General features: G+C 41.4%; 2 protein-coding genes across 5 annotated transcripts in view; one reads left to right on the forward strand and one right to left on the reverse strand.

Annotated features, from left to right (window-relative positions):
* Window positions 1-5640, forward strand: part of atp8a1 (ATPase phospholipid transporting 8A1) — a 193810-nt gene extending 188170 nt beyond the window's left edge. For all 4 annotated transcript variants that reach the window (XM_029725480.1, XM_029725499.1, XM_029725489.1 and 1 more), the window contains one exon: window positions 3117-5640. In XM_029725480.1, coding sequence (XP_029581340.1) covers window positions 3117-3214 — 98 coding nt within the window. In that variant the 3' untranslated portion in view covers window positions 3215-5640. The remainder of the gene's footprint in view (window positions 1-3116) is intronic.
* A 1740-nt stretch (window positions 5641-7380) lies between these two features.
* On the reverse strand, window positions 7381-13403 carry shisa3 (shisa family member 3). The gene is made up of 2 exons (XM_029725524.1): window positions 12327-13403; window positions 7381-9252 (listed from the first exon to the last, which is right to left on the reverse strand). The coding sequence occupies exons 1-2, from the start codon at window positions 12595-12597 to the stop codon at window positions 8666-8668; spliced, it is 858 nt and encodes a 285-aa protein (XP_029581384.1). The 5' UTR covers window positions 12598-13403; the 3' UTR covers window positions 7381-8665.
* Window positions 13404-13921: the final 518 nt, after the last annotated feature.

Below are 13921 nucleotides of genomic sequence, written 5' to 3' on the forward strand. Positions count from 1 at the left end.
CGTAGGTGGGGAAGGGATCGTTCTTGTGTGACCCCTGTTTGTCTCGTAGGTGGGGAAGGGATCGTTCTTGTGACCCCTGTTAGTCTCGTAGGTGGGGAAGGGATCGTTCTTGTGTGACCCCTGTTTGTCTCGTAGGCGGGGAAGGGATTGTTCTTGTGTGACCCCTGCTTGTCTCGTAGGTGGGGAAGGGATCGTTCTTGTGTGACCCCTTTTTATTTTGACGTTCTTACCTGTAGAGAAATGAAACCCCCGATCTCTATTAGAAACCCAACCTATGCCCTTTTCACAGTATCGTGCCAATCCAAAACACAATGTCCTTTTCAGCAGGCTTTCAGCAACTATGGTGGATGTGTAACCAGGCCATCTTAGTACAGCTTGGTTTGGTTCAGTTCAATTAGTGTGAAAAGCCCTCTATGTACCCACCTCTCCTCCCTGTGTGCTGTGACCTACAGTTGAAGTCGGAAGTTTACATACACTTAGGTTGGAGTCATTAACTTGTTTTAACCACTCCACAAATTTGTTAACAAACTATAGTTTTGGCAAGTCGATTAGGACATCTACTTTGCTCATGACACAAGTAATTTTTCCAACAATTGTTTACAGACAGATTATTTCACTTATATTTCACTGTATTACAATTCCAGTGGGTCAGAAGTTTACATCCACTAAGTTGACTGTGCCTTTAAACAGCTTGGAAAATTCCATAAAATGATGTCATGGCTTTAGAAGCTTCTGATAGGCTAATTGACAACATTTGAGTCAATTAGAGTGTACCTGAGGATGTATTTCAAGGCCTACCTTCAAATGCAGTGCCTCTTCGCTTGACATCATGGAAAAATCAAAAGAAATCAGCCCAAAAATTGTAGACCTCGACAAGTCTGGTTCATCCTTGGGAGCAATTTCCAAACCCCTGAAGGTACCACGTTCATCTGTACAAACAATAGTACGCAAGTATAAACACCATGGGACCACGCAACCGCATACCGCTCAGGAAGGAGACGTGTTCTGTCTCCTAGAGATGAACGTACTTTGGTGCAAAAAGTGCAAATCAATCCCAGAACAACAGCAAAGGACCTTGTGAAGATGCTGGAGGAAACAGGTACAAAAGTATCTATAGCCACAGTAAAACGAGTCCTATATCGACATAACCTGAAAGGGTGCTCAGCAAGGAAGAAGCCACTGCTCCAAAACCACCATAAAAAAGCCAGACTACGGTTTGCAACTGCACATGGGGACAAAGTTTGTACTTTTTGGAGAAATGTCCTTTGGTCTGATGAAACAAAAATAGAACTGTTTGGCCATAATGACCATTGTTATGTTTGGAGAAAAAAGGGGGAGGCTTACAACCTGAAGAACACCATACCAACCGTGAAGCCCTAGGACCATGCCTCAGGACTACCTGGCCTGATGACTGCCTGCTGTCCCCAGTCCACCTGGCCATGCTGCTGTTCCAGTTTCAACTGTTCTGCCTACGGCTATCGAACCCTGACCTGTTCACTGGACGTGCTACTTGTCCCAGACCTGCTGTTTTCAACTTTCTAGAGACAGCAGGAGTGGTAGAGATACTCTGAATGATCGGCTATGAAAAGCCAACTGACATTTACTCCTGAGGTGCTGACCTGTTGCACCCTCGACAACCACTGTGATTATTATTATTTGACCCTGCTGGTCATTTATGAACATTTGAACATCTTGGCCATGTTCTGTTATAATCTCTACCCGGCACAGCCAGAAGAGGACTGGCCACCCCTCATAGCCTGGTTCCTCTCTAGGTTTCTTCCTAGGTTCTGGCCTTTCTAGGGACTTTTTCCTAGGCACCGTGCTTCTACACCGGCATTGCTTTCTGTTTGGGGTTTTAGGCTGGGTTTCTGTACAGCACTTTGTGACATCGGGTGATGTAAGAAGGGATTTATAAATAAATTTGATTGAGGCACGGGGGTGGTAGCATCATGTTGTGGGGGTGCTTTGCTGCAGGAGGGACTAGTGCACTTCACAAAATAGATGGGATCATGAGGTAGGAAAATTATGTGGATATATTGAAGCAACATCTCAAGACATCAGTCAGGAAGTTAAAGCTTGGTCGCAAATGGGTCTTCCAAATGGACAATGACCCCAAGCATACTTCCAAAGTTGTGGCAAAATGGCTTAAGGACAACAAAGTCAAGATATTGGAGTGGCTATCACAATGCCCTGACCTCAATCCTTTAGAAAATTTGTGGGCAGAACTGATAAAGCGTTTGTGAGCAAGGAGGCCTACTCAGTTACACCAGTTCTGTCAGGAGGAATGGGCCAAAATCCACCCAACTTATTGTGGGAAGCTTGTGGAAGGCTACCCGAAATGTTTTACCCAAGTTAAACAATTTAAAGGCAATGCTACCAAATACTAATTGAGTGTATGTAAACTTCTGACCCACTGGGAATGTGATGAAAGAAATAAAAGCTGAAATAAATCACTCTCTCTACTATTACTATTATTTCATATTCTGAAAATAAAGTGGTGATCCTAACTGACCTAAGACGGAATCTTTACTAGGATTAAATGTCAGGAATTGTGAAAAACGGAGTTTAAATGCATTTGCCTAAGGTGTATGTAAACTTCCGACTTCAACTGTATGTGAGTGGTGGTTACACATATTTAACGATTCATTAAATGCTGCGATATTATTCCCACAATGCACTCCTCTCACCGGGGCTTTTGAACTCATCTGCTGGCCAGCAGGTAGTGACTGAAATCATTTGAGACCTAAAGGTGAGTTAGGGGGTCAAAGGTTAGAATAAGAACTCCCGTAGTTGTAGGTAGTGGCTGTATAGCTAAGTAAAGAGAGGAGGTGTCAGGTAACATGACTGCCCCTCCCTCGCTTAGCACTGGTCAAGCTTCTTGGAGAGCTTGAAAGACAAAAAAAAGTGTTTATTCAATGCCATTTTACAAGTTCTTTCTTGGTTTATTATTAAAGCCATTCTTTAATCCATTTTTATTCAGTTTATAAAAAATTTTAGAGTTTTCTGCTTTTGTTCCGAAATGGTTTACTTCAAGCGAAGTTTGTTTCTTTCTAATAACGTTTAGAATTTGAACGTCAGCCATCGTTTCTCACTCTGTCCATCTGTCCTGTTTGCAGACGGCTACGCCTTCTCTCAAGACGAGAACGGAGTGGTCTCCCAGTCGGAGGTCATCCGGGCGTACGACACCACCAAACAGCGGACCAACGAGTGGTGAAACCACGCCCCTCTCTGCCCGGCCAGCCTTTTAAGAGCCACAGCCGTTTCCGACGGCGATTTGAACCTGACGGGGAAGTCTCCGGATAACCCCAGCCCGAGCATCGCAGGATATTGGACATGATAAAGGAAAAGAAAGAGGGATGTCTTGTACTTCAAAAAGGGAAAAAAATAGGAACAAAAAAAGTGTTCAAAAAGTATTCACTGCTGTAGTTGTGTGTCCAGCAGACATGAGCACTGTGCTTGAATTTTTAGCAGTCTGTGGTCTGAAGTTTCTCTGTTCTTGCTCTATCTAATGAAGAGGTTTCACTTCTTAATGTCTCCTCCATTCCTATTAATAGACCCCAAAAAATATGTAGTTTGCGCCAAAATCGTCAAAACTGTTGTATGTGTACTCCAATTGGTGACCGAATAATCCAGATTTGATTTTGACCCCCCCACCACCCCACCAAATATTTTGTTTTGTTTGTAAATGCAGATTGCAAAATAGCAATTGTAAATGCAATCTCTTTCAAGTCGGCTATAGCTTCGATTTTAAAAAAAACTCAACCAAGAATATTGACACTCCTGAGTCTATTCCAGCTCTGAATGGACCACTTCAGAACAGACATTTTGTTTTGTTGTTATTTTGCACTTCTACTGTATAAAAAGGCCTTACATTTGTTCATGCCTTCAGCCATACTTTGTTTTTCTTCTAAATGTTTTTATTTTAGAATGATGTAGTTATCGTGCCCAAATTGAGTAGTTTTTTTTAATGGTAGCCGCCTGCAACTCGTCCAATTTCCACCATTTTATTACAGCACTTCGATTGCTCTATACAAGTAATTGCATTCCACACGTTACTCGGCTGCAACAATCACAATGGTGCCTAACTAGACTTTTTCCCCGATTTAGAATACGTAAGATATCCTAGCTAGCTAGTTTAGAACAGTGCTCTACCCACTAATTGGCAAGATGAGCTCATTGTCCCCCATGTATTGCTCTCCAGTACACAATGTGGTAAAAAGTAAAGCGGTATATATAAAATCACAGGCTCCATTGTTGCTTTCTTTCTACCCAGTGTTTTGGGGGTGGCTGTGTGACGATCTTGTTGAATTTCCGTCAGCTTACAGTGGCGGCTCTTCTTTCAAAAACGTCTTTTCCCTTCGAATGGAGAGTTTATCCTTCTAACATAAGTGCCATTAGCTTAAGGGAGAGAGAAAATTTGCCAGGAAACTCCACACAGTATCAAAACGACTTTCTCTATAGTTATTTTGAGAATTTGTATTTTTATATTGGAGAAGTACGAATTTTTGCATTGACCGGCTTTGTAATGAATAATTGTCCATATGGTTTTTCCTTTTTTCTCTCAGACAAAAAAAAAGAATGCCCAAATGAATGCCGAAAAATATATTTCTTAAATGTCTTGTTGTTATTATTGTCATTATAGTACCTGCTTTGTTTATTTCATAATTAACTGTGTTTGTTCTCTTCTCCCTATGGGAGATCGGTTTCCATACCGGCTGCGTGTGTATGTGTGTGCGCTAATCCGCCATCTGCATGTGCATGTGCGTATGTGTGTGTGTAACCTCTTCTACTGTGGGTAACTTCTACATACGCATGTCTGTGTCATTTGTGTGAGACTGGGAGCCCTTAGAACCTCAGGTCTCCTTTTGCATTCTTTGACTGTGTTTTTGTATATGTTTGAGGATGTGTGGGTGACTGACTGACTGTGTGTGTGGTGCCGCTTGCTCCTCTGGTCTGTCTGCATGACTCCAGGTATAATGATGGTGTACTGTCTGCTGCTGTATGGCCCTCCTGTGTATGGCCAGACCTCAGCCCTGGGGGTCCTGGGCTCTGACGCTAAGGCTCTCGCTTGACAGGAGATGTTGCACAATGCACTCTGTTACCTTTCCAATAGTGGATATTTTGGTATTATCTGGTTATTGGTTTCAGTGTATTTTCTCTGGGTCTACATGTTTGTAACTTGTTTAGTTTTTTTTCCTCTCATGCAGTGTACCTCTACTTGACTACAAACCTTTTTGTGTTTCTTCCTGGTTTAAGTGAGGGTATCAGTAAAAATGTATTTGTTACGCTATACTTTTGTGTTTCGATTGATTAGATGTCAACTGCTGTCACAATTCCAAAATGCTGAATGTGAGTCTTCTGATGTGAAAGTGGTCGTGGAAGGCTTGGACTGTTGCTTTTTGTCTGTGAAAGTTGTGGGCTGCATGAATGGACTAAAACCTTCTCCGGTTAAGTGTTTATTGTACTACTTTGATTCTCCCTCAAGTGTTGGTCACTTTACAGAAAAAAATGCACTTTTCAATTTGTTTGAATATCATTTAATGATTGTTCTGCATGTTGGGACTGCGAACTTTTAAGTGTTCTGTCTTTTACTGCCATAAAGGACTACTACTAAAATAAACTTTTCAAACATGGAATTCAACCTTTGTCATCATCTACCATCACATAAATGGAATGCTCCACTATCACAATATCTATGAATGTCTGACTGCAGTCCAAATAGCACCCTATTTTTTATGTAGTGTACTACTCTGGTCAAAAGTAGTGCACTATGTTGGGATAAAGTGCCATCCCTAATTTAGGACTTTGTAACCGTCCAAAATGAGGGAAGGCAGCAAGTTGCGACAGCAAACAGGGCATACAGAGCGCTGAGAACCTAAACAGGAAAAGGCAGGGGAGACATCATTCCCTTCCATGTGTGACAAACAAACAAATGCCGTCATTATGGTTATCATTTATGATTTAGCTGACCTTCTCCTCGTATTCCCTGATGACTGGTCATCTGAGGTTTACTGTGCGGCCGTGCGGTAGGATATCACATCCGTTATAATTACAAATATTTGTCTCTGTTATTGACACAGTATCCACTATCATAGCTGTATCACAAAACCAACATAGATGGATGTGTCTGATCCGTCCAGTGTCCAGCAATCTACCCTATTTGGGAATGGGTAAGTTTCTCTTTAGTCGTTAGTTTACAAAGCCATATTTTCCCAACCAGGTGTACCCTTGCTAGAGTATTCATACAAAAGTAATTGTATTACTGCCAATGTAACTTTCAAAAAGTGGAAATTTGTGAAGTATTTTGTTTGAATTATGAGATGATTCAGAGCAGTATGATACCTCTAAAATTCAGTATCTGAAAGAAGGTCAGTTCTAGTGTTTTTAATGACTAGAGGTGCCCTGTGAAATGCTTTAACAAGACCCTTAATAATATAGGAAAACTATTGTGGTGACATCTGAGCAAGAATGGCTCCAAACAGTAGGATGCAGGTCTGCCTGTGTAAAGGTTTCTATTGGACTGGGGTGCTTGTCTGGCTAAACATTGTTTATTCTGAGACTTCCAAAAAAATGTGAAATGACAGCAACAACTTGCGGTCGTCTTTGGGTGTTGCTGTCATTTTTCCTTTGTTTGGCAGGTTCAGAATCTAGCCCCAAACATTATCCGCTTTATGAACTATTCCATCTTATCTGCCATAATAGGACAGTGATTTCCAAGTTGATTTCACGCTTGAATGACTAGGGAACAGAGCAGTCTTTGTGGACTCTTGCCATACCTGCTCGTGCAACCCAAAACTTTTCCCTATTTCTGGGATCAGTTGTTTTTAACACTGTGGCTATGACATGCTCATTGAGCATTGACAATGACTGATCTCACTGCCACATTCCTCATGTGAAGTATGGCGTAAGAGTGAGCGACAGGTAGCGAATAACTGATCTCCAACCGTTTTAGTTGCCTATATGTCTGCGGCTGGGGAAAGTCCGTTATTTGCAAGCCATATTTTTGCCTTGTAGTTTCTTTATTTAATGGTGAATGTGGCATTCGTGTTTGTGAATATCTTTGCATCATCCCCTCTTCAGTATAATAGGTAGAACATTAACAAATGGGGAGGCTGCAGTTGGGCTGAAAGTTTAAAATACAAACTCAGGATTGTGGCTTTAACAGCCTAAAGGAAACCGTTGAAAAGCTATTTTCAGAAGATTGTACTACACAGTAAGTACTAGTACCGAATGTATTCATAAATGAGCAATGAAGCAATTCTCAACCATCTGTTGTTAGATTATTTAAGAGTAGGTAACATTTTCCTGGGGAGTGTTTTTCACATTTTCTAATTTACTTCTATTTGTAGCGTTGCATGACAAGATACAATACTGGACTTATTTGGTGTTAGCTAATATGATAGTTTATTGATTTGTGTGTCGTAGCCCTACATAAGACGTTGGGACACATCTGGTCTAGAGCATCAAACCAGTGAACACTACACAGTACATCCTTTGGCTTTGTCCACCCTACTGCACAACTTGGTGTCAGTCCTTTCCCTCTTTTTACAGGGGCTTGTGATTGTCAAAATTATAATTGGATTTCCATTGCATTAAATGTCCAACAGCTTGCCAAAAAAATTGCAGAACACTTCTTAAAAATGTTGATGCCACAAAAGTTATTGTGACAATTGAAAATCACCGTTTAACCAAAGTGTGTATAAAAGAAGATACTCTTGATTACAATACAAATGTATATAAAAAGTGCATGAAATTGAAACCGATAAAGACCAATAAACAGGTCCTGTCTGGTCTGAGCAGATTCCATTCCTGTAACTTAGAGTAGGGTTTCCAAAACCTTTTCACTCAGGTTCCCCTTCCAGCATTGGAGAACATCTGTCACCACCCGCGCATGAGTGCACCTCGTCTATTTCTATGGGCACAAGCACTGTTCAAGACAAACTGTTCACACCCCTCTTGTTGCTAGATTTTGTATTGTTGCAGCTTTAAAGCTTATTTCCAGCCATTCTACACATTTTCCCATTTCTAATGTGTATTCATGTGATATTTGAGTGACAAAAAAATTACAACAATATCTATGGGCAAAAAGAAACCGTTAGCTGACATTGACTAGTTCATGTGGACATTTCTGACAAGTTATAAATAGCTCTGTAAGTAATGAAATGACTGACTTGACGAGAGGAACTGATGATGCACTACCCAATTTTGAAATTGCACCTTGTGCATTCTACTATTACAACTTTCAAAAGTAAGTTGAAAGCCGGACTGAGTCTCTCCCCCCCCCCCCCACCGACCCGCACAGTTTGGGAACCACTGACTTAGACAAGACCCATGTACTCTGCTCGACTAGGGAGCTTTCTTGTGGTTCATCTTGAGCACCGCCTAACTGTCCTGTCACCCAGTCTCCATTCAACAGGCCAACTGTACTGCACGTCAGGGCAGTCCTCCCCTTAGCCGCTGACTGTCAACACAACACACCAGACTCATGTTCAGTAACGTTCACTGATTTAAAACGTCTCACAGCGTTAAACTAACTCATACTGGACAGGTTCAGGTAGTCCCTTCCTGTTTCGGTCCATTTTCTTCCGTTTGGTGCCTAATGAACACAACCCTGCTCACATCACACAGTGCTCCTGTAATCCCCCTCATTGCTCGTGGAGCACCGTCAGCTCTGTCCAAAGTCTGCAAAGCCCTTGGCCCCGGAGAAGGGCTCCGGCTGCAGGGGGAAGAAGTATTGCTGGGGCAGCAAGAAGCCCGTGCTCTGGGCTGGGTGTTGGTGCATGGGCTGGTGCAGCTGGGCATGGGGGTGAGGGTGGGCGGGGGGGTGGGGATGGGGTTGCTGGCAGCCACCTGGCATGCAGGCCGTGGGGGAGGTGTAGGGGGGCGGCGGGGGTGGTGGCAGCAGCGGCTGGGGCGTGGAGGGGGAGAAGGATGCAGACACCAAGCACCCGTGCTGCTGCTGCCCCTGACCTCCGAGGGAGAAGCGGCGCACCGAGCTGCCCCCGCCAGCCGAGCTGGAGCTGGTGGTGGCCGTGCTGGACTGGCGCGAGGGGGTGCGCAGGCTGGGTGGCGCAGTGGTCAGGATCATGGGGATGGTCTCGGTCTGGCAGCTGCGCAGGGGGAAACGGATAGGCTGCTGTGTAGGCTGCTTGGGCCGCAGGCAGGTGCAACAGTAGACAGCAACGAGGGAGCCCACCACCACGAAGGCCACGAAGATGGAGCCCACCATCAGGAAGGGCACGTAGATGGGCTCTGCAAGGAGGAACAGGTGTTGGAATACTTGTACTTAAACTTTAACTTGAATACCTGTTTGAATACTTAAAGTCATAATTTAACCTTTCAGTAATCACAGATCTGAATACTGGTTTGATTGGTGAAGGTAATAGGGTGGTAACATTGCTTTCACCTATCAATCACTTACAGACCTGTGCTAAGCTCATGGAAACAGGGCCAATAAGAAGTAGAGTTCATAGTTTATAACCCTATGTGGAGTCGGTATCACAAATATTTTCACTAAGTGTGCATAATAAACTGTATTGCAAATGTGTACAGACCTACAGTTGAAGTCGGAAGTTTACATACACCTTAGCCAAATACATTTAAACTCAGTTTTTCACAATTCCTGACATTTAATCCTAGTAAAAATGCCCTGTCTTAGGTCAGTTAGGATCACCACTTTATTTTCAGAATGTGAAATGTCAGAATAATAGTAGAGAGAGTGATTTATTTCAGCTTTTATTTCTTTCATCACATTCCCAGTGGGTCAGAAGTTTACATACACTAAATTAGTATTTGGTAGCATTGCCTTTAAATTGTTAAACTTGGGTCAAACATTTCATTTCAGGTAGCCTTTCACAAGCTTCCCACAATAAGTTGGGTGAATTTTGGTCCATTCGTCCTGACAGAGCTGGTGTAGCTGAGTCAGGTTTGTAGGCCTCCTTGCTTGTACACGCTTTTTCAGTTCTGCCCACAAATTTTCTATAGGATTGAGGTCAGGGCGTTGTGATGGCCACTCCAATACCTTGCCTATGTTGTCCTTAAGCCATTTTGCCACAACTTTAGAAGTATGCTTGGGGTCATTGTCCATTTGGAAGACCCATTTGCGACCAAGCTTTAACTTCCTGACTGATGTCTTGATGTTGCTTCAATATATCTACATAATTTTCCTACCTCATGATGCCATCTATTTTGTGAAGTGCACCAGTCCCTCCTGCACCAAAGCACCCCCACAACATGATGCTGCCACCCGTGTGCTTTACAGTTGGGATGGTGTTCTTCACCTTGTAAACAATTGTTGGAAAAATTACTTGTGTCATGAGCGATGTCCTAACCGACTATCCAAAACTATAGTTTGTTAACAATACATTTGTGGAGTGGTTGAAAAATGAGTATTAATGACTCCAACCTAAGTGTATGTAAACTTCCGACTTCAACTGTAGGTTCTCTTTCTGTTTTCTACAGAATCCAGGCGTACACCTTTTTTATGGAAAGGGGTTCAGGGGAAAGGAAATTTTAGAAGACAAAGGTGAAATGTTACTCTTTACTCATCCTTTCCTAAATCCCCTTAATATACAGTATTTCTTTACATTAACTCACAAGACAATTTTTTATTGTTGCAAAACATATTTTCAATAGCCCATGTTAATGTCATACTGGTAGTAAACGTTTGCACGATATAATGTAAGTAGGCCACTGAGGTGAATTATACAATACAATGCTGCAAAAACAGAACCATCTGCGACTATAACAATAAGCAACTACAGGTAGGCTGTCAATGTATTCAAAGTGTTAGAAGGCATGTTTATACTATAGTTTTTAAATTGCATGTAACCAACATCCACCGACAAAACCATCTGTTTTGTAGTTATTAATAGAACTATCATTTAGCCTTCTATTTCTTGGGTGTTGTTGAGTAATTGTCTTTATATTAATTGTTTTAGGCCTGAATTGGACTATGCAACAATTACTGCGAATGTTCATAAAATAATTGAACAGAAGCGTTTTTGTCTGAATAAATTTTTCCAAAATTTAGATTAAATGTTCAGATTACAATTTAAAATGGCAATTGGCGCCAAGGGAAGGAAATCATTTGAAGATAATTTATTTTCATAAAAAACAGGAAATTGTATTGACCATACCAGCTAGGGCTTAGCAACACTGGAGACCAATTAAATTGAGATTTGGTGAAATTAGTTAAATGTAAGTCTAGATTCAGTTTTATTCCATAAATGGTATACATTTTGAACTAATGATGATGAATAATTCCCTGAATAAGCATATTTTATGTGAATGAAAGCGCTTGTTTTAAAATTGGTAATTAATTATAAGCTAATAACCTCTGCTACACAGGCATTCCAAAATATTGTGAAGTATAGTGAAATAGCCTAAGGTATCAAATACACAATCTGATGCCATCTTTGGATAGGCTATTCTGCCATTGGTGTGCAAAATGATCATTTAAATTGCAGGATTGTTTCAACGTTGCATGGTTTAAATAGTGCCTTCTGGTCAAACTCCCTCCACTTATTTTCACATAGGTCTGGGATAGTATCACACAATGTTTTTTCTTGCATATCATGTAACTCGAGGAATGCATGGTGACACACTCCAGGTGTATCGCATGCCCACAATGTACCTAACCTGAGGTCAAATGAAGCCCATGCCAAAAAACAGGTGCCCCACATGCATGGAATTGGAGCTGCTTAGTGCCCCCCCCACAAAGTTTCTTTGTAAATCAAGATAGGCTGTAATTTCTGCATCTTGATAGAGCAATTGCGTTGTTATAACTCAATGAAGTTACTTTTAGTGCTTATGTTAGGTTTCAAAATGACAAGATCCATTTTAAATGAGATTATTTGTACAATGTGCTTAATGAAAACAAAATATAGGCCTTGATAAATTAAATATAATAGCATTCATTTGTATTTTCTTTGATTGCGTTATTTGATAAGTCATTTTTGGCTTCTAAATTATTTTTACAAACAGGCCAAACGATTATGTATTTACAGGTTATATTTCATCTTAATATAGACTCATTTAAACCGATTGAAAACAAAAACCTTTATAATGAAATATATTATGCTATGCCTACATGCCTGGCAATGACCTGAAGAGGCTGAATGGTGACAAACATGAATCTTGAGTGACATGGCTCGTTAAAAGCGTGTCTAGATGCCATTTTTTATTTTGAAATATTTCACTATATGAAATCTTTGAATGTAATATAATAACAACACTCCCAAGTTTAATGTTTTGCATTGAAGTTAATTGTGCATTAACTTGTCCACTCCTGCCAGGCTCGGCATGCTTTGGAAGTCTAAACTTACGCGCTGCAAACTCCGTGTTCTCCTGTTCTCTGTCGTTGGTACAGCTTCCCTGGTCCAGCCGTGCGTCCACCGCCGCGCAACAGTACCGCAGGGAACAAGACCCGCAGCACACGGTTGCGTCCATGGTGTCAAAGTCCTCCGGACACTGAAAGCCCTCGTGGTAATTTCCATTACTGTCCAGCCACCCATGGCAGTACTCTCCTTGTGCGTCTGATATCCGTAGATTCCAGGTCAGGTACCCAAGCATGAGGTAGTTTAGCAGGCGCACCATCACGACAACACTTTATTAGCAGCCCAGTAGCCTACGCACTATTCTTTATCTCTTGCGTTGTCTTTGTATTTAACACATTTGCATGATGAATGCGGTTTGAAACAATTCCACGGTTGAATCCTCAACTGGTTAAATTTGTTAGAATTGTCATCATTCGTTTGATTTCAATTTAACCATACGAATACTTTTGCATTTAAGTGTATGTTTGCATTCACACCCATTTGGCATATAATCTCCTCAACCAAAGTCGTATCAGGTCACAGGTGTAAAATAAGCTTTAACTGAACTCTCACGGTTGTCCAAATGAATGACTGTTTCTCTCCTCTCAAAATGTCATTATTGCACAGGCAAAACACATCAGAAATATAACTAGCCAAGAGTGTATCCGAACTTTACCCAAACCTTTCTTCTCTTCACTACGTTCCTTTGGAAACATGAACAAAAGGTGTACTTTCTTAATCCAAGTTGTTGTTCAGGTCGGTGAAGACGACGTGTTACGGATGGCTACGGTCGTCTTGTGTCCAGTCTCATTTGAAATCTGCTGCTTTTTTGACCGACTCAGTAGGCGCGCACGCATCTCTTTGACCACCAGACGTGCGCATTCATGATGGAGCGGTCGCTTTTGCGTCCCTACGCGGAAAGAAGCCTATCGCAAAGTGATGCTGAGAGGACATAGGCTTCAGTAGTCATGCATGCCCTTATCTGGCCTTATCAATAGGACAAGGAATATCAACACAGAGACAACCATTTTGATAATCTATTACAGTGCTTATATGCAACAACAAAAAAAGGAGGTAAAAGACAACAAAAAACAGCAAATCAGCGCCAAGTGATTTTAATTTTGGAAATCTGTTCCAAAGTATTGACACGCATAATGGAGATATAATGTATATGTGATCATATGAATATGTAAGCAAGGTTTGAAATGATTATGTTTTAGTCTAATGTTGTATCTGTTTGGGGTTATTGCCATCAATTTGCAGTCTACAAATAATGTGTAATTACGTTCCAGCCCCCTGACCATCCCCTCAAGAAAAAACCTGCCCGCGGCTGAATCTAGTTGATGATCCCTGGTCTTTCATTTCCAATAGCCTATGCTAGTGACCATTATTTGGTATCTTTATCTTTGTACCCTGTATGAAAAACACTTTTAGAAATATATATAATATAGTCTATTCATATTACTAAAAGGAAGTTATATATGCTCGGGTTAAGTTTTCAGTTGTCTTTTGTTTGCAGCGTAGCTTCAAACTCTGTAACTTTCCCTTAAATCGCCCAATTTATATTGATGTGTCGCCCTCTGGTGGCCTTCAAAAGCTTTGAC

The sequence above is a fragment of the Salmo trutta genome, chromosome 3 (assembly GCF_901001165.1).
Source record: "Salmo trutta chromosome 3, fSalTru1.1, whole genome shotgun sequence".
NCBI lineage: Eukaryota > Metazoa > Chordata > Actinopteri > Salmoniformes > Salmonidae > Salmo > Salmo trutta.

Bases quoted from the DNA above. Each gene is read 5' to 3' on its own strand.
- shisa3 (XM_029725524.1), bottom strand. From the start codon at position 12,597: ATGGTGCGCCTGCTAAACTACCTCATGCTTGGGTACCTGACCTGGAAT. The intron at 9,253-12,326 runs GTAAGTTTAGAC...TCCTCCTTGCAG, and splicing joins GAACACGGAGTTTGCAGCGC to AGCCCATCTACGTGCCCTTC.